The sequence below is a fragment of the Eucyclogobius newberryi genome, unplaced genomic scaffold (genome assembly GCF_026437365.1).
Source record: "Eucyclogobius newberryi isolate DKJ021-1_F unplaced genomic scaffold, fEucNew1.0.hap1 SCAF_2, whole genome shotgun sequence".
NCBI lineage: Eukaryota > Metazoa > Chordata > Actinopteri > Gobiiformes > Gobiidae > Eucyclogobius > Eucyclogobius newberryi.
The window spans coordinates 44,319,330-44,339,911 of NW_027315834.1; the positions used below are offsets into that span (position 1 = coordinate 44,319,330).

The 20,582-nt window shown below is 44.0% G+C and overlaps 2 protein-coding genes across 2 annotated transcripts; one reads left to right on the forward strand and one right to left on the reverse strand.

Annotated features, from left to right (window-relative positions):
* The first annotated feature begins 890 nt into the window (after positions 1-890).
* On the forward strand, positions 891-2,986 carry edf1 (endothelial differentiation-related factor 1). The gene is made up of 5 exons (XM_072453178.1): positions 891-1,119; positions 1,771-1,822; positions 2,114-2,274; positions 2,369-2,462; positions 2,547-2,986. The coding sequence occupies exons 1-5, from the start codon at positions 1,042-1,044 to the stop codon at positions 2,606-2,608; spliced, it is 447 nt and encodes a 148-aa protein (XP_072309279.1). The 5' UTR covers positions 891-1,041; the 3' UTR covers positions 2,609-2,986.
* Positions 2,987-3,726: 740 nt separating this feature from the next.
* LOC140366937 (inactive tyrosine-protein kinase PRAG1-like) lies at positions 3,727-14,645 on the reverse strand. Its single transcript, XM_072453177.1, has 6 exons — positions 14,465-14,645; positions 11,364-11,687; positions 9,640-11,288; positions 7,333-7,475; positions 5,979-6,724; positions 3,727-5,428 (listed from the first exon to the last, which is right to left on the reverse strand). Exons 2-6 carry the CDS (start codon positions 11,610-11,612, stop codon positions 4,325-4,327), a joined length of 3,891 nt encoding a protein of 1,296 aa, XP_072309278.1. The 5' UTR covers positions 11,613-11,687; positions 14,465-14,645; the 3' UTR covers positions 3,727-4,324.
* Between the last annotated feature and the right edge of the window lie 5,937 nt (positions 14,646-20,582).

Here is a 20,582-nt window from a genome sequence, read left to right on the forward strand (position 1 = left end):
TGAGGTCTGCAGTTAGAGGGTGAAGATAAAGGGCGTGAGGACAGTGCCCTGGGGCGCCCCCACACTGCAGGTCCGAGTGTCAGACACACAGTCCCGGGCTCTTACTAACTGGGGTTGGTCTGTGAGGTAGTCCAGGATCCACTCTGCAGGTCGTACTCCACACCAGCCGTCTCCAGCTTGTCCCTCAGGAGCAGCGGCTGATGGTGTTGAAGGCGCTGGAGAGATCGAAGAACAGGATCCTCACAGAGCTGCCAGGCTTTTCCAGGTGAGAGAGAGAGCGGTGCAGCAGGAAGATGATGACAACAAAAATCTCATAATTATGTTGTAAGAACGATATATATATTTTTTAATTATCGTTATTACGAGTCAGTTTTTTTCTGAATACAATGAGCTTCCGTATCATCAAGCACATAAGATCATCATCAAGCGCATGAGATCCTCATCAAGCGCATGAGATCATCAAGCGCATGAGATCATCAAGCGCATGAGATCATCATCAAGCGCATGAGATCATCATCAAGCGCATGAGATCATCAAGCGCATGAGATCATCATCAAGCGCATGAGATCATCATCAAGCGCATGAGATCATCATCAAGCGCATGAGATCATCATGAAGCGCATGAGATCATCATGAAGCGCATGAGATCATCATCAAGCGCATGAGATCATCATGAAGCGCATGAGATCATCATCAAGCGCATGAGATCATCATCAAGCGCATGAGATCATCATAAAGTGCATGAGATCATCATCAAGCGCATGAGATCATCATCAAGCACATGAGATCATCATCAAGCGCATGAGAAGCGCTGCATTGCTGTACCATTCCCCGCCGCTACGTGGCAGTAGCGTCACGTCACTGTGAGTGTTGTAAATAAAGCCCCGCGTGCAGAGCAGAGCGCCGTGAGCCGTGGACGCGTGGGTGAGACTCTAGAAACGTCCGAATCGCACTCTGCGGCGTGTACCAGACAATAACCACATTAAGCAGGCCTGGTTCACGTGTATTACTAATACCGGCTCGGACTCGGACTCGGACAACATGGCTGAAAGTGACTGGGACACCGTGACCGTCTTGAGGAAGAAGGGGCCGACGGCTGCTCAGTCCAGATCCAAACAGGTTAGCATCGCGCTACTGGCGCTAACGTGGCTCACGAGAGAGAGTCGCAAAGAGTCTAACCTCATCCTTCAATTGTAGTGACGTCAAATTAAGGCATGTGGGAAACGTAACCGTTGAAATAACGTCACGCTGTCTGTGTCAGTTTTATGCTAGCTGCAGCTAATTACGTATCGAGTCAATACATGAATGTCGCTCACCCATTTTGTGTGAGCGCTATAAGTTCATGTTCTGAACTGAAAATGGACGCGCGGTACGTGTTTACTTGACGTACTTTCACGTTAAATGAAGGCTTTGGGACTTCACTTTAACCTGCGCTTCACTCGGGACACGTCGGGCCTGTGTCCTGAGTTTCAGCTCTGACTTTTGTGCCGCTGAGCTAATAACAAGAACCACCTGAGTCAGCTTCGCACGCAGCGTTATATATGTTCAAGATGAAGCATAAAGTGTGTTTGTATCATTAAACTTTCTGTACATTAAAGTGCAGTTAAGGCCTTGCACTTAGAAATGACCATTAAAGCGACCGTATGACGATCAAGCGTCTCTGTCACGTGGATGTTCTGTGATATAGATTAATATGAGTTCAGTTTGTGTTTGTCATTCAACATTGAGTGGTTAAAGATGAAGCGATAATAACATTTGTGTTGTGTCCAGGCCGTGGCTGCTGCCCAGAGACGCGGAGAAGAGCTGGAGACGTCCAAGAAATGTAAACGGATCATTTTATTTGCAGTGATTGTCCAATGTATTGTAAGCTCCAGTTTAATATTATGTTAATCCTCAGTCATGATCTTAATGCAAGTTTGTGAAAATTGACCCTCCCTGAAGATGGCCAAGATCTTTGTGTAATTATGCATAGGGAGTTAAACAATTAAGTATATATAATAGTATAGTGTCCAACAATCACTATTCTTATTTTGTATATCTATAAAACAGTTGTTCCTGTATTCCTCCCCCCTCTACTGAGCAGTATTGATATATATTTCTTCTTTCTGGTTAGGGTCCGCAGGACAGAACAAGCAGCATCTTGTGACAAAGAACACTGCTAAACTGGACCGTGAGACTGAGGAGCTGCACCATGAAAGAGTTCCACTTGAGGTGGGCAAAGTCATTATGAAAGGGAGACAAGACAAAGGCCTTACTCAGAAAGACTTAGCCACTGTAAGTATTTTCCCATAAATCATCACAACTTTGTACTGTTTAACTAATGGCTGAGAACTCGGTAACACTCAGTCCTCACTCTTATTTCTTGTAGAAGGTAAATGAGAAGCCCCAGATTATTGGAGACTATGAGGCGGGAAAAGCAATTCCCAACAACCAGATTTTGGGCAAAATCGAGAGAATAATCGGTGAGGAACCTGTATATTCTTATATTCACAGATGTATCGGGGCAAGTGTGTTACATACTTTATGTAATGCTTCTCTTTCTACAGGGCTCAAGCTACGTGGGAGGGAAATTGGCCAACCTCTAGAGGCAAAACCCCTCAAAAAATGAACCCAAAGCCTCGAAATCAGCCCTCCCTTCACCCATTGTTCCTACTAATGTCCTATGTATGCCATCCTTGTCCCACAAGCCTGACATGTCTCCCCGTCCCCCTTCTGGGCTGATCACGCCAGTGTTCTGCATTAGAACCTGGCGCTTCATTTTTAACACCTGTCAAGAAATCTCAGTTATACATGATTCATCTTAAAGCTTTGTTATGACTTTTATTCTTTGCCTTAGGCGTTGGTATGATGAATTCATATCAAAGGTTAATATCCATGGATCAACTTTCACAACCACATCATATTTTGCCAAAAGTGCTTGATTGTAACTCGGTCACAATGGTTGTTTTTGTAGTGCTTTCAACCAACACAATAAAGATGGCAAATCCATAGTTTAAATGATTTATCTTCTACAATTTTTATACATTGTATTGAGAAGAACTGACCACCAGATGTCGTCATTTATCTTGAGTTTTGGGACAGAACCAGAGTAAGCACATTTTATGAAGTTCCCACCAGATGTCACTGTTGTAGCTGATGCGGGGCTTTCTTTTGCCACATTTTACCCACTGGGAAAATCTCCACGGTTTGCTTTGCAGATATTTGTACTTACATAAGCATATAGGTTATCTACAGGAATAAAGCACTTCCAAAACCTCTAAAAACGTATTAAAACAAGATAGTGGGGTTTGGAGTATTTTGTTTGCAAATGCTTGACTGATTACTGTTAACACTGCCCTGCCTTAAAGCGGAAAGACCTGGAAATGCCATTCCATTGGTCAACATGCGATAGCAACAAAGTTCAACCTATAATAATGGACCAGACAATGGTTCTGAAGTGATGTGAAGCATAAAGCGACAAGGGAGAGTTGCACCTCTAAACTCAAATATAGAGTCTGCACTGCCACAGATGATTGGTTACACTTTTAGGAACATTTAAAACTAGAATAGAATCAAAGAAGACTTTCACCAAATGAGTTTAATTTGATATCGGACCATAATTGAAAGCATCTATAAGAATCCAGGGCTGGGGAAAAAATGAGTTTTGACTTCTGTGTCTAAAATACAAAAAGATTGTAAAAATCAACTGAATGATGTGTAAATCAATATAAATACTTGATACTGATATAACTTTTAAGACCAGCTCGGGCTTGTTATCTTTTAATCTATAACTTCAAATCAGTGTACAAGTATGTGAAATGCCAGTTCCACAAAACTCGAATATATTTACATTGTGTCAAAGTTGCAATAACATAAAATGTAATAAAAGGCACTGTCACAAATGTCATGACATCTCAGTGTTATTCAGTAAAATGCTGTCTTATTGATGAAGGCAAAACCATTTTAAAAAGATGACGTCTGTTTCAAATGGCAAACAGCGATGATATGCTAATGAGGTTATGTTATTTGTATTTTTAAACAGACAAATCACATTGAGGTTTAGCTGCACATTTACAAAGCAACACACTGTAACTAATCTGGGTGAGGCATTAGTACCTCATTTATAGCCAAACCACCGTTAGACATATTCACATCTCTTCAGCTTGATCAATAATAGAACCTTTTGCATCATTGTTAATTAATGTTTGTTGCACATTTTACTGAGTAGTTAAAACTGCAGATTCACATTATTTACTTGAGAGCCCTAAGAGTCACATTGTACACCTACAGTGACTTTATATGTATGGTACCGCACGCATTCTCCACAGTTCTCTCTTGAAGTCAGTCATTTGAATGAGTAGAGCAGTTCAGCAGTATGACACAGACACAGAGGGTGAGCAGAGGAGAAATACTGGCAGCAGAGCCAGTCCTCCAGCTCAGCATTTCTCTCCGGCTCCAGTGAGCGTTCTGCAAATTTCATCATGAGTAAGGCTCGCTTCACATCCAGCCAGTTGAGGAGACCCTCGTGCCTGGAGGCATCCATGAGGTTGGCCCCCTGGCCGTGCTTCTCCCTCTGCTGCTCCATGAGGTCCTTCCTTGGGCCCCACAGCAGGCTCTGGAGAATACGTTTAGCCTCTTGGATGTGGATGCGTTTGATGGGGTCTGGTTGGAGTAGGAGCTGGGCCAGCTTCTGGAGACCATCTGAATATAGGGACATAGATGGGATGGGAGGTAAGTCCTCACAGCGGTAGTCTTGTTCTTTTAGTGCTGGACTAACTTCAAATGGATTGGGTTGGTGGAGGAGCTCATAAATTAAGATGCCAGTTTGGAACTCATCAAATTTGCGGTACTGCGCAGCAGATACAATTTCTGGGGCCAGTCTGGCGTGGTCTCGTTTGGTTCGAGGGTCCACACTGTGGAAAGCACCATCTTCAGCAGAACGACGCTTCGCTTTTGCAAAGTTGCTAATGAGGAGTCGAGGGAGGTGGCGCTGAATGGCCAGAGGGCTGGATTCACTGTCAGCACAAGTGAGTGGTTGTCGGTGATGTGCAACTAACAAAAGATTTTCCAGACAGAGGTCTCTGTGTGTCACTCCATACTCCTTTAGGTGCTCAAGTCCATTACACAGCTGTAGGAGAAGGAAGCACACTCTTCTCTCGTAGACCTCAGGCTGTTCTTTATGGAATGCCCCCCACTCGCGGACAAAATCTGCAGCAGTCTGTTGTGGGACGTCCGGTGTGATGACCACCACTCTTTCTCTGTCCATAGGCTGATCAGTTGATGAGGCTGTTTGCTTAATTACTTCCTCAGAGGGCAACATACTTTGAGGTACACAGGCCATGAAGTGCCCACAGTCCTGCTGGAGGTTGAAGTGTGAAGGCATGCTCTGCAGCACCGACAGGCCATATAGGTGACCCTGTTTGGCCTCCACAGATGGGCTCTTGCAGATCTAAAGACAAGGAGATCAAAGGTAAAATTTCACTGATAAACATGAAGAGGGCAAAGAAAGGGAATTCTTGTTAGAATTAATGTCAAAACAAGGTCAAGTGATAGTAATAATGCATTTGGATTTATGTAGCACTCAAAGACTCTTTATATTGACTTATTTGTCCTATTGTAGCCACAGTTGCCTTGAAGTGGACTGACAGAAGCAAAGCGGCCAAGCTCCTCTAACCACCACTCACACACTCACTCACACACTCACTCACTCACTCACTCACTCACTCACTCACACACTCACTCACACACTCACACATACACTCACTCACTCACTCACTCACACATACACTCACTCACTCACTCACTCACACACTCACTCACACACTCACACACTCACACACTCACTCACACACTCACACACACACTCACTCTCTCACACACACACACGTTCATATCAGGCAAGGAGGGTGACATGTTTGCCTACATAGTTTGAAATGACTTAAGAGACAACCAGACACACTTTAATATGCATCAGCGATCATCAAAAACACTAGGCTTACCTTCACAGCATAAGAGTTACTGGGGTCTGAAGCACAAGCAGCTGAATAGTACACTGCATCTCCTCCAATGCAGCTTGGCTTGTTGGAAATGAGTCGAAACAGAGACCAATTGCTCTCTTCAAACCTCAGTGGGTTTCTCTGGGAGCGAGTGAAGTGATCCTCACATTTAAGAGCTAGTCTTCTCAGAGACTCTGCATATAGTCCCCCGAGTTTGGAGTACACTCCTTCCCTGCTGTCGATGTTACTGAGCAGCGTCTGTAGCTGGATGGTAGAGCCTACATTTGGAGCTGTACCTAGTTCAGTGCCTGGCAGAGGGCCGCAGAGCTGAGGGGATGATGAGCAGGTGATGCTGCTGCGACTGTGGACACCAAGCCGTCTTTTCAACGGTTCATCTAATGTTCTAGATCTGGACGGCTTCACAAGGGGGGCATGGCATCGCTCCAGACATTCATTCGATGAGAACATGGACTTTGGATCTACAGGACTGGATGGTACGCTCAGCTGGGAACTGACTTCAGGCTGACACCGGGGGGTTTCTGAACCAGTCAATAGAAGGTTTGGGTAGGACCGAATGAACTGTTTTCCACTATCAGGAGCTGACATGGTTCTGTTGACCATTTTCTTTTCCGGGAGAGGAGGAGGCTGGTTACTGTCACATGTCCTTGGATGAGGAGAGCCTGGGGCGGATGGCAATGGACTACGAGGAAATGGAGAGGAGCAGGACCTTCGTGTAGCATCTCGAGAACCTGTGAAAGCAGAAGTTGCAACTCAGTCAAAGTACTCTTCAGATATAGTGTATTAGGGTAAGCGTAAGTGTTCATTTAAAAAAAATGCTTGAAAATTGAACACTCAAGTCCATACTACTAGGATTTTAGATGAAAAAGTACGAAATAAGAAAGAAATGATTAATATTTTAAAGTTTGTGACGCAATAAACACATTTAAATCCTCTCCTGTCACACAAAGTACCAAATCTACTTCTACGTATATATTAATAATAAAGAATATACACAATCCTCATCAACAGTTAGGGGTGCATTTCATGTCCACACACTGCATTTATCGTTATTTGACAGGACAGTTGTGGCATGAAATGGGGGGAGAGAGGGTTGAGACATTCGGCAAATGGTCGAAGGCGAGAATCGAACCCACAGGCACAGGCTGATTTTAACAATTTACATTATTGTTGTTAGTGAGAGACAGAATATCAAGCAACTGTGTAAAATGTATTAGATTTACAAATATAACTAGTAAATAACAAAATATTCGATAATCACTCAAATACTGACACAATAATAACAAGAGGACAGAGGCATCAGAATCGTGGTGGAATGTTCTTCGTACTGGATGCTTACCAGTGTCGGCCAGACTGTCGGTGGAGGCTGTTTGTAAACTGACATTCCCCAAGCCGCGTAGAGACGATGCACAGCTCTCTACTGACCCTGGGTTGCTGCAGCGATCCAGCTCCATGTTGCTGCCACTCATTCTTCCACATAGTCTGAAGGTATAAGAAAAGTGACAAAAACACTTCACTACTACTTCAAAGTACACAGTTGACCTCAAATCTGATATAAAAACATGTACCAGTGTTTCCTATCATGTGACAACATCGCACAGTTCCCAATTCCCCTTTTAAATGTGTGTGTGTGTGTGCGCGTGTGTGTGTGTGTGTGTGTGCGTGTGTGTGTTTGCGAGTGTGCGTGTGTGTGTGTGTGTGAGTGTGTGCAAAAACCCTGCCTTACTTCCACAATTTCCCTACCAGATCTCTAACCCATTTTAAATCAATGTGTCTAATTCTGCTGTAGCTGTTGAAGAGTTCAACATGCCTGAAAAGATCCTTCAGGTTTGTGTCCAAAACAGATTTATGTCCCTTCAAAATCTCAGGATGAGCACAACTTCTCCCCTCGACCATTACTCATTTAAACATACATATTCATTTACTCATTTGATATTGTAGGTTTGCCTTGTCCCGCACTACATTATTACACACGTGCAACAGACTTGACACCAATGACATCAATTTGACACGTTAAATGAAAATAATCTGCCAATTTGGGCCTACCTCATATTGAAAAAAGTCCTTGTTCAGGTGTCGGACTGAGAATACCCCCTGGATCACACTGGTGCTTTGCTAAAGCCTGAAGAAAGTAGTAATTCAACCCTGCACCCACACGAGTCATAGATTTATTTTAGGTTTCTGTCCACAGAAAAAGAAATAGCACATTAGATGTGCAATAAGAATACACAATTAAGCCATAAGAGCCATTGGATTTAGAGAAGCACCAGCTCTGTCTTATGGCAACTCGATGTGTCTGTAGTGCAGCCACACAGTGGTGGGTGGGGCATGGGATCCTACAATAAAACATTAAAGACTCGAATAAAAATGAGACCCACTGAAACTGAATCTATGCCCAGTCTATAAATGTGCTGTATATCTACGGCTGGTGACTAAGTGCCAAAGGGGGACTGTTTGCGAGTTGCCACAGGCAACAATCTGCTCTCTAAACCCCTCCCTAGGGCAACATCTGATCATCGCTTGCCTTCATCACTGCCTGCTTACAAATGTCGAAAAACAGGTCCAATTAACATGTGAAACTACTTGTATTGGATGGATCGACTTTACAGTCAATAATCAAAGTTGTGTGGATATGCAAAGTTGCTTCTTTTGCTTGTACCTCAGACACACAGAGTGCATCATAATAATATCTGTAGTGATATATGTAGATAAAACACTAAACTCTCTCTGATAAACACAGACAGTCGTGGCTTGGCAAAAGGCGTGCTGCCACATGTGTCTCAACAAGGTGTATTTTTACCAGTGTAGAATGTTTGCAATGTCATAACAGCAGAGTTAAGCGCTTTCTAGGATTACCACAAACATAAGGGCCCTCGAAACGTGATTAGCCATTACTTTATGTGAGAGGTACACACACTAAAACATCTGCTCAAAGATAATACTGGCCTAAAGTTCAAATGTGAAGCTCTTCAGACATCAGATGAGAAGATCACTTTAGGTTCAAAGCTGTAGAAAAACCAAATCAACTCTGCTACCTCTTTGAACATCTGACTCAGACAGCACCATACATATTCTTAGCCACAAGAACCCCTATGAGAACCCTTTTGCATATACATACTTGTTACTTGAAACAGCAAAACGTTGACCTTTTTAGCGATAGTAACCCCAAAAAAAGAATGAACATGAACACAATCTGCCACAGTCAACATAGAGTGACACGACAGATCCAGCCGTCCCGTTTTGTGGCAACGATGAATTGAAAAGTCACGTTACTGTCCTGAATGGAACAAGGCGCGCATTGAGCCAACAACTGGACCAGGCTCAATGATCACAAGTCACGAGAGTGAATAATGATGCTGTGAATGAAAACAACGGTTTCTGCACACGCCAGACTCCAGTGAACCAATAGCAGATCGACACAACCACACACACATTTATGAGCACCACCAAGCACCAGTGTGACCCAACAATATACCCCCAAAATCTAATCTTAAAAGTATATCACAGTCTGTATTAGCAGAGAAATATTTTGCAAACTTATTCCGTAAGTATTTTTGCTAGTAACGGGATTATTTAAGTGCAAGTAATAAAGAACAGAAGTTCACCCCGTATCCCGTCTTTGGGGCGTTTGTACATTTGTTCTTACCTGTGTAACTTCTTGGGCGGAGGTGGTGGGGGGTGTGGCTCATGGCTGAACGCTCCCTTTCCTCCTGCCAGTGTCTCTGTTGCGCCGACATGCGACGGTTGCTTGGCTGGCATGCTGCCGTTCTGCTGGCCTTCCTCCCCGGCACCGGAGCCACCCGGCGCATCCTGACAGGGACCATTGTTGCTGGCAGCGGCGGGGGCAGTGCCAGGACCTGTGATTGGCGGAGGGCTGCTTTGGGCCTTCCAGTTTGCGGCCTCTCCATTGATCGGCTTCTCCTCTTGGGCAGTGGTCCCCTGGCGTGCGGCCGGGTGCTTTCTCTCACCGTCTTTACCCATTTTCTCCTCGTCTTCCTCCTCTTCCTCAATGCGGCAGTTCCATCCGGGAATGTGGTGATGAGACTTGTGCCGATCCACAGCCGCGCTCTGGTTGTTCGCGTGGACCTTAAAGTGATACTCTTTGGATGTGACGAGGAAGAGCACGGGGAGTTCCGGGAGGGGCACGGGGGAGGAAGCGTGGGGCGCGAGACTGGAGGCACTTAGCTTGGGCAGATCCGGCAGAGGCACAGGAGAAGAAAGGGACGAGGTGAGACTGGAGGTGCCCAGCTTAGGGGTCCGGTTGATTCTTTTGGGGGGAATGGGCGGGCTTGTCTGGGGTTTTGAAAGAACAGGCGGACAAGCGATGACCTCTGGTGTCAATGACGGAGCACTTCGGCTGGGACTGGGCCAGAGGAAGGCCGGGGTGCTTGTGTCTTTTTGGGCAGATGGACTAAAGTGACATTGGGTGCTCACGGCTGAATCTGGGCTGCTCAGATAAAATGTCCTGTTGTTTTCTTCTTTGTGAGTGGCCATTACACTGATGGTAGCCCGATGGAACTCTCCTGGGCCATCAGAAGGACAGGGAGACCTCTTGGTTTTGGTGGGTGATTTCAAATGATCAGGTGCCCTCTGCTTTTTCTTAGTGCTTTCTGCATATATAGGCTCTTTGTCCAGTGGCTCACTGGAAGAGTTAGATACAGATAGTGAACTTCCGATTCCGGTTGGGGTTTGAGGGCTAGTGAACTCCTGTTTACTTCCAAAACCTTCTGAAAGTGAACCATTACTGCTCTGATAGGAGCAGGATGAGCCCGATGGACTGGGAGGAGACTGTTGTGACGATAGAGGGGTGCTGCCAATAGTGTCCACATTTAAGCTAAAACAAGTGCTGGTGGCCTCAGTAATGACTGAGGATTTGGATTCATAACCATTATGAACTTTGGTAGGACTAGAAACACTGACATCCATCCCCTGTGAAGCTTGATCATGCTCTTGATGGTGCATTTTAACATCATTACCAATATAAGTGCTCTTGCTGATTCGGGCAGTTTCTGTGGAATTTATCTGTCTGCAAGTGTCATTCTTTCTAAAGCTCTGGCAGGTTTTGCCATCTTCCTGTGTAACAAAAATGTTACTGATGAGCACTGAATCTTTAGATAGCTTACTTGGAGATAAAGCGCTCAATGAGAAGCATTTTTGGAGGTCCATTTTATTCTCAGGGCTACGCAATCCAGTTTCTCTGTGAGCCTTGTTACATCCATTTTTATCAATGTACAGAGAGGACAGGCCAAGAAGCTTTTTCAGTCCAAATCGGTCGACTGGACTCCTGGGACTTTCCTTTAATACAATAGACACACAAAATGAGTCACACATTTCACAGATATAAATGCCATAACCATTTGACCTCCTCACCTGGTCAATGTTCATGTTGATATCTGTCATTGTCTCATTGGACTCCAGATTCATCATAGTGGGTTTGACAGCAATAGTAGGCTTACTATAAGGTGAAGGTGCTGTTACTGCACCCTCCTCATCACCTCTCTGGCTGTTTCTTCTCAGGGAGAGTCCACTGCCAGCCCTGTGTGCACTGAACGGGTGGAAGCAGTTCTTACAAGAGCCGGGTTTCCACACGTGTTCTGCAAAGTCGCTGCAGGCAGACATCTTTAATACACTTGGTGACGTTTGGTCAGAAGAGGCTTAGGGGTAGTGGTGAAATGAGGCGAAGGCCTGCCATGGCTGGAAAAGAGAAAGATAAAGACATTCTAAAAAAACATTCCAAATATTGATATGTTACTGACATTTTACCATTACTGTCCCTTGGACATTCAAGCATGCTTAATTTGCCATTTTAAGAAACCTTTGTGAGAAGGCATTTCCTATGAGAATAATGAAAGATGCAGAGTTAAGCATCATTTTACTAACAGCACCTCCAGTTCATGTCCTGCTCTGCAGAACAGGCCTGACATGTGTGAAAGTTAACTTAAGATCTACTTCAGGCCTAAGCTGCTGTCTACACTGGTAACCTAAGGCGCTACATTACTTGTTCCCAGGGTCTCCCAAATTAGAGGGTGTGTGGTTTCTGTTCACCAAAACAGCCTGTCACAAGTCCTTCTTGAGTCCTCCCCTGCCCCTGCTGCACTGAGCAGATGAAGAAGGTTCAAGCATCGTGGAGGTCGGAATGTCAGGAATGTCTAAAGCCGCAGGTCTCACCAGGGTGAATTTCACACCCACAACAACCCCCTGCCCCCTCCTCTGTCCACAAACAGTCACCCAAAAACCCTATTGTGTGTCCTCCTCTTCCCTCTGGCTCTGAGTCCTGTTTCACCACGCTGACAGTGAAAAAGTCAACAGCACTTCACAGTCTTCACTTATTTTCCTGCAGCTGGGTGTCCCACTTTATGTTCTTTGCTTAGCTTTAATTGCTTCTCAACAAGGTGCTGCAATGACAGCCAAGAAACATTAGCCCACCTCCGAAGTCATTATTCATAGAGAGAGGAACCAGCTCAACTTGGTGCGTTCCAGAGCTTAAACGAACCGCATAAAACAATGGATTCATGATTAAACTAAGACAACGCTATAAATAGTCAATGTATTGAGACGCTAATGCACAACCTGAGTATCCATTAGACCAACTAATATCACTATAGTTTAATATCACTATTACAACACTTAGTGAGCATTCTTATCTAATAATTAACACAATATGATTTGATCCGTTTTACTCACTTCAAGCCGCAAAGCACAAAGTCACTTGCTTGTACCATAAGGGGAACTTCACTCATCTTATGCTTTTCTATGCGTCATCCCAAGTGATGACTGATCAGAGACGCACAGACTATTAGGTTACAACAAAGTCTTTACAGCAAAGAGGCAGCGTTGTCAGCAAGAACGGAGCTTTCTGCCACAATTGGAGCTATTAAAACCCTGTCATTCGTAGTGTGCCCTTTGGCCGCCGGACGAGTTGACTGTTCGGTAAATGAAATCCAACTGACGCAGACCGATATAGCTCTGTTCTTCCACGTTCCCAGCAGGGAGTCAGACAGCAACAGATGACAGGCTCGTTTCAAAGACCGTCCACAGAAACCAGACTCGAGTATCGTTTTTAAGAGGTTACTCCGGTCCCTGTGGACAAGTTGTGCTTGTTTGAACAGCTATAGACCCCGCTTTCTACATTCCCCACACCTTCTCAAGCTCAAGGTCCAATATCTCTCACTTCCCGTCGGTACATAACACAAACTATTCAGTGGTCGTCTCAAGCGTCCCGGTGCCATCACCAGCACGCTTTTGTTTCATCAGGTCCAGGCTAATGTATGATGCAAGCGCTAAAACAAACACGGTTACGGTACACTTTAAAAACCTTTTTATTTAGTCAAGCCTTTTAAATTACTTTTGTTTCACGGACTGATTTGACTGTATAGTGTTGTATATGTATTGCTCACTGTGAGTTTGTTGTGTTTTTAGTGTTTTATTCTGTGTTTTGCAAAGCACTTTGCGACTTCTGTCCGTGAAAGGTGCTCTATAAATACAATGTACTCACTTTATTGTCCTCCTCATCTTACATTCAGGGGTTTCACTTTCCTGTTTCTTACTGATATTTTACCCTTTGAAAAGAGCCTAATATTATTTCGTTTTTAATTGCTTTGAAACCCGTGGATGGCCTACAAAAACAAGAATGAATGAACAGTAATGAGCAAAGTTCGGGGGGTCTTGTCTCTGCTGTTAAAGGGGCTTTCTGCAGAGGGCCAAACAGGAGCAACACAGCACACCACGTGGCGCAGCTAAAGGTCAGTGTCCAGTCCCATGGTCCAGTCCCATGGTCCAGTCACTTACGTTTCCACCACTTGACTCTTAAACCCGACGCGTAATGAGGGGAAATATTCGCGCGCGGGGCCGTTATTAACCGGCGCTCAATAATCCCGCGGTTCTCAGCGCGCGTGGCCCCCGTCCGCGCGCGGCCACGCACCCTGAATACAAATGCCCTTCTTCTTTTTTCTTAACGGGTCAAATCTGTCACGCTTGTCCGCTCCGCTCACGCGCTCCGTTCAGTCACGCGCCCCGTTTCACCCGCAGAAGTCGCAACGAGGTTTCCGCCCCAAAAGTTTGTAGAGACAAAGTAACTGACGAGACAAAGTAACCGACGAGACAAAGTAACCGACGAGACAAAGTAACCGACGAGACAAAGTAACCGACGAGACAAAGTAACCGACGAGGAGGAGAACGGGCTCCACTGCCACCTGTTCAGACTGAGCCCGACACGAGCCATGTGCTGTGGATGGACGTGTTTTGACGTCCCATTCCCTAAAGCCTCCGTTATGACTGTAGTTGTGTCGTCAGGGTTGAGCACCAGTGCCGGGGCAGAGGGTTGGCAAATTGTGACAAAATCTGAAGGGATTTGTTGTGTCGGGACCGGGAGTGAATGGCGCAGTTCAACCGGACAATGCGCTACATCTCTGAATGTGTGAAAGAGAAAGAGGCGCATCCTCGTTACTCTTGTAGCCGCTCTTGCCGCTTACCTGCTCCGACTCTCTTCCCTGGCAACACGAAACCTCTTCAATAAAGCGAGGGAAATGAAGGGACCAAAAAATGAATATTATTCCAGATGTAGACGACGCAGTGTTCGCGCCTTCGTCCAGCGGTAAATCAGCGCGGCAGAGCGCGGCGGAGATGGACGCGGGAGGCTGGTGGTGGTGGGCCCGGGCGCGCAGCCTCCTGTGTCACGGTGCAGAGGTGGAGTGAGGCACCAGCAGCAGCAGCAGCAGCAGCAGGACTCCTGCAGCAACAGGACTCCTGCAGCAGCGGGCAGGAGGGGGAGGAGTCCTGCAGCCGCGCGCTCTGTCCAGTGGCGTTTACACACTGTACACACTTTACACACTTTACACACTTTACACACATTATACACTGTACACACTGTACACACATTATACACGGTACACACTTTACACACTTTACACACTGTACACACTGTACACACTGTACACACATTATACACTGTACACACTGTACACACATTACACACTGTACACACTGTACACACTTTATACACGGTACACACTTTACACACTTTACACACTTTACACACTGTACACACTGTACACACTGTACACACTTTACACACTTTACACACTGTACACACTGTACACACATTATACACTGTACACACTGTACACACATTATACACTGTACACACTGTACACACTGTACACACATTATACACTGTACACACTGTACACACATTATACACGGTACACACTTTACACACTTTACACACTGTACACACTGTACACACTTTACACACTGTACACACTGTACACACTTTACACATTTTACACACTGTACACACTGTACACACTGTACACACATTATACACTGTACACACTGTACACACATTATACACGGTACACACTTTACACACTTTACACACTGTACACACATTACACACTGTACACACTGTACACACATTACACACTGTACACACTGTACACACTGTACACACTGTACACACATTATACACTGTACACACTGTACACACATTATACACGGTACACACTTTACACACTTTACACACTGTACACACTGTACACACTTTACACACTGTACACACTGTACACACTGTACACACATTATACACTGTACACACTGTACACACATTATACACGGTACACACTTTACACACTTTACACACTGTACACACTGTACACACTGTACACACATTATACACTGTACACACTGTACACACATTATACACGGTACACACTTTACACACTTTACACACTGTACACACATTACACACTGTACACACTGTACACACATTATACACTGTACACACTGTACACACATTATACACGGTACACACTTTACACACTTTACACACTTTACACACTGTACACACTGTACACACTGTACACACATTACACACTTTACACACTGTACACACATTATACTCTGTACACACTGTACACACATTATACACTGTACACACTGTACACACATTACACACTTTACACACTGTACACACATTATACACTGTACACACTGTACACACATTATACACTTTACACACTTTACACACTGTACACACATTATACACTGTACACACTGTACACACATTATACACTGTACACACTTTACCCACATTATACACTGTACACACTTTACCCACATTATACACTTTACACACTTTACACTCATTACACACTGTACACACTTTACACACATTATACACTGTACACACTTTACACACTGTACACACTGTACACACTTTACACACTTTATACACTGTACACACTTTATACACTTTACACACTGTACACACTGTACACACTTTACACACTGTACACACTGTACACACTTTACACACTGTACACACATTATACACTGTACACACACACACACACACTTTACACTCATTACACGCTTCACACACTGTACACACTTCACACACTGTACACACTTTACACACTTTACACCCATCACACATTTTACACACACTTTACACACTTACACTTTACACACATTACACACTTTACACACATTACACACTTCATAAGAGTGTAAAGAGTGAAAAAAAAAGTGAGTACACTTTACACTCTTGAAACACTTTACAGGCAGCTGGGGTTGTCCTCTTACGACTTACTACACATTAGAGGGGGGCAATACAATACAAAAAATATATAATATTGTAATTCCTGAATGTTGTTTCGAATATTGCATATTGTTAATTTTGATAAAGTTGTAATAAAGTATAAAGTGATATTTCTTCTATTTTGGGTAATTTGACATACCTCAGCACCAACTTAAACCTTTAAAGACACAAACGGGACTGAACCAGTCACTGGGCTCACACCAGATGAGAATTCCTCTTCCTGACAAGGTTACTAAAGAAGGGACAACACCAGGACTAAAACAAGACTAAACCAGGGTCTAATATCATAGCACATACAGTATGTTGTCATAATCATCTGAATATGATTATAGGCATATATTATAGGTATATATTATAATATTATAATTATAGGTATACTCTATAGTATAGATTGAAACATTCTGGTTAATCTCTCGCTACAACATATACATGCACTGCACGTTGTTTTAAATCTGCTCTATATATTAACTTGACTTGATGCACTGCTCGCACACATTTGTTTTGGTTTATCAATAAGCTATTGAAAGACTAACTATGCTGTATCAAAATATAGCAAGAGTGGCTATAGGTCTATAAACTAAGGATAAAGGGATGAAATAAAATGACTGTTTGATTAACTTCTTTCCAATACCTGGAAAACAGCACGAGGAACAAAAAGACTATAAGCAACAAAGACCCAGATCGTTAGACTCGCTTGCTGTGAGGCAGAGCACTTTTCTCTACCCAAATGATTATGCAAATAGTGGTGGGCCATATGCCAAAAAACAAAATCATCTCAATTTGTTTGGAGCCGGATCACAATTTTGACTTGACTCATGCCAAAATGACTTGATGAGAGTTCACACTTCATTTTGGTTGATTACATCCACGTCCCTCACGCCGTGCAGGAGTGAGACCAAACAATAGGAGCAGTTTGAGTGTAGAAGAAGCAGTGAATTTGGTGATGTTACCAAAATATATCACAAATGAATATGCAAAAGATAAAGGTCTTTGTTCTTGTACAGAAGATATGTGTAATAACAACAACAACAACAACAACAACAACCACCACCACAACAACAACAACGTCATAAATATATTACAGTTCCAAGTGAAACTGAAGCGCAGTTTCATTATAACAGAAGACAAAGGATGAAAGGAGATGCCATCAGCCCACGATGAAGCCACTTTCTCTGAAGGACATGGTTTTGTGTGTGGAATTGATCAATCAGATATGCAGCCGCTCCCAGTTTCCTGAAGCCGAAGATTTACAACAGCACTAAAACGCCACGAGTCACTACGCAAGCTTGATCCATCGATATTCAGACATTTCAGTTTCACCCTAATTCATATCACATGTTCTGTTCTTTATCATGAGCATGATTATAATCCTCTTGGTTGTCAACACTTAGGCAGGACCCGCATAAATCTGCCTTCATAAACACAGCAGTGCAAATGGAAATCTCCAAATAATTGTTGATGCTGTGAGAATTTTAATTACAGACCAGCGACGGGGGCTACATCCATTATGCTCTCACCACATAATTGATTCTGCTGAAATTACACGCGGGGACTGTTTGTGCCGGGATCGCGCACAGAATATTTGATCATTCCCATCCGTTCTTGAATCCACAAATAAAAGCGAAGCCAAAATGCAAGGGATCGCGTGGAAGGGCATCCTGCGTAAAACAAACAAAACAAAAATAACTTAGAAAAAATCATGGTGCAGGAGGTTTTGTGACTCTAAAAGGCACGTGTAATTCGTCACATAAACCAGGCCAGTGCCCAGACTCTGCGATATATATACGATGACGTTGGAGAAGAGCCAGCGCTTGCTACAGCTGCAGCATCAGGAGACAGCAACATGAGCAATGCGGTGATGTATGATGTTAGTATCGCTCTCCTGCTCTTACACGTCCCGACACACAAGCGCAAACAGACCCGTATCAATAGTAGCATTCGTTTAACTTCCAATTTCAGAAAACGTGACCTAAGACGATTGTTCTCTTTTTTTAGCAAGGACACGCTAATTTAAGTCGGGAGGTAAGTGGGGTAAATGGGAGGAAGTTGTCCCAGGAAGGGCATCCTGTGTGCAAATACAAAAACGCGATGACAAAATTGTCCTGGAGGAAGGCAATTTCATCCCGGACAGTTTTGCTATCACGTTGTGAAATTGCTCAGATAATCTTGACAGACGTTGAGTTTAGATAGCCATTCAGACGCATGAGCTGGTAAGCAAGCCTGGTAAGGAAAGGTTCGAAAAAGACATCAAACACACAATCTCACAACCATTTCCAGTTTGGCTCAACTTTATTTCCACTAAAAGAGAAGGTCCCTGTGTTTATTCGCCCTGATTGACGGACCACGTTTCTGTTCTGCTTTCTGTTTCTGCGTGCCACTTCCCTCTTCTGCAGGAGGCCCAGAATAGATATCCTGTCACAACACCAAAAGGCCTTTGTTTGCATTTGGCGCACACATCAAGAATACTCTTAATCTCGTTACTCGACACTCACGACTTACCATTTGAAATCCAACGCTGCTCTCCGATTCACCTCCGATGGAAATCTACTGCGAAAAGGCTCGGGTTTGGGTTCAAATGTAATCTGAAGACCGGGATGAAAGGATGCAAGCTGTTTGTAGTCTGCCCGTGTTTACTACTGCGGAGAAAGACAACAAAAGAGGGCCAAAATGTACACCTGCCCCCCAGGACTTACTTTCTTCTCCACAGTTCGTCCCTCTTAAAGTTTAAAGGTGACCTCGCTGCGTAACTGTATGCCTTTGAGAGCCAGCCACCTGGAATTAATGATGTTGTGTGCGCTGCCTGGCACAGTGGTGGTGTTTTGGCAACGTGGCATTTCTAGGAGCAGAAAGAGCCGCCTTGCAATTATCACGGAGTTCTGTTACTTACAGTACTGCAAAAATGTCTAAAGTAGGGGGAAGCAGCCATGTAAATGATCACTTTTGATTCACGGCGACAGTCGGGACCACACAAGGCAAAGACAACAGCAGTGTAGATTGGAACAGCAAGTCAAAAACAATACAAAATAGAGCGGAGTCGCAATCGGAAACTGGAAGTAGGTTCTTAAATCTGTTTAATGCGTCCCTACCACTCACATTGTTAATATTCACATGCATTCATTTTAAGATAAGATAAGATAAGCCTTTAATGTCCACACATGGGGAAATTTCGGTGTTACAACGCAGTAGATACAGGGGGAAAGGACAGATAACTTATAGGAAGTTTAAAAAAAAAGGCGTGTGCACGGATTTAAAGTGAAACTGGGGCCGACCACCCAAGCACAGCCAATCAGAGCACTGCTTTCAGCTCTTACGACCGTGTTGACGAGACATAAAATACTTAGATACAGACAGCGCACAGTGGTCTCATTTTTGGCTCAAAGTGCTGCTTTCACAAGGTGGAAAACGCAAAATTAACTTTTTTTTGGACCAAAGGAAAAAGCAGGTTCTCCAGCTCAAATCGTCTCCAGAGTAAAATATCTACAAGGAAAACCAGGTCAAATTAAGTCAGTTTCTTCTATTTTTACATTTTAATATTTCTCTTTCGCTTCACTGATATACATATATGTTTAGCCCTGACTAAATGGTAGTTCCAAGTGTAGCGTCCTCACCGTCACATTTTTCTCATATTTGCTACAATGTCAATACACCAGTGTACACAGACATTATGTTGCCATGGCACCGTGTAAAGAAGTGGGTAAACCAAAGATAACGCAACACCCAGCCGCACCTCGCACACACAAACCCACCTCGTTTTAAGTCGTATCACCCACATGCACAGATGATGACGAGACTGCTCCTTCGTCACATTCCAGTACCTGCCCCTACAGGCCGGATATGGCTTTATGAAATGCACTACACTGCCACTTTTCATTTCCACATCCACCCAACATGTAATTCCTTTGTAAGATTAACATGGCCTTATATAATCCGCCCTCATCATCCGGATTACTCAAGTGGTACAATGCAGTATCGAGACAAATTATGAAAGA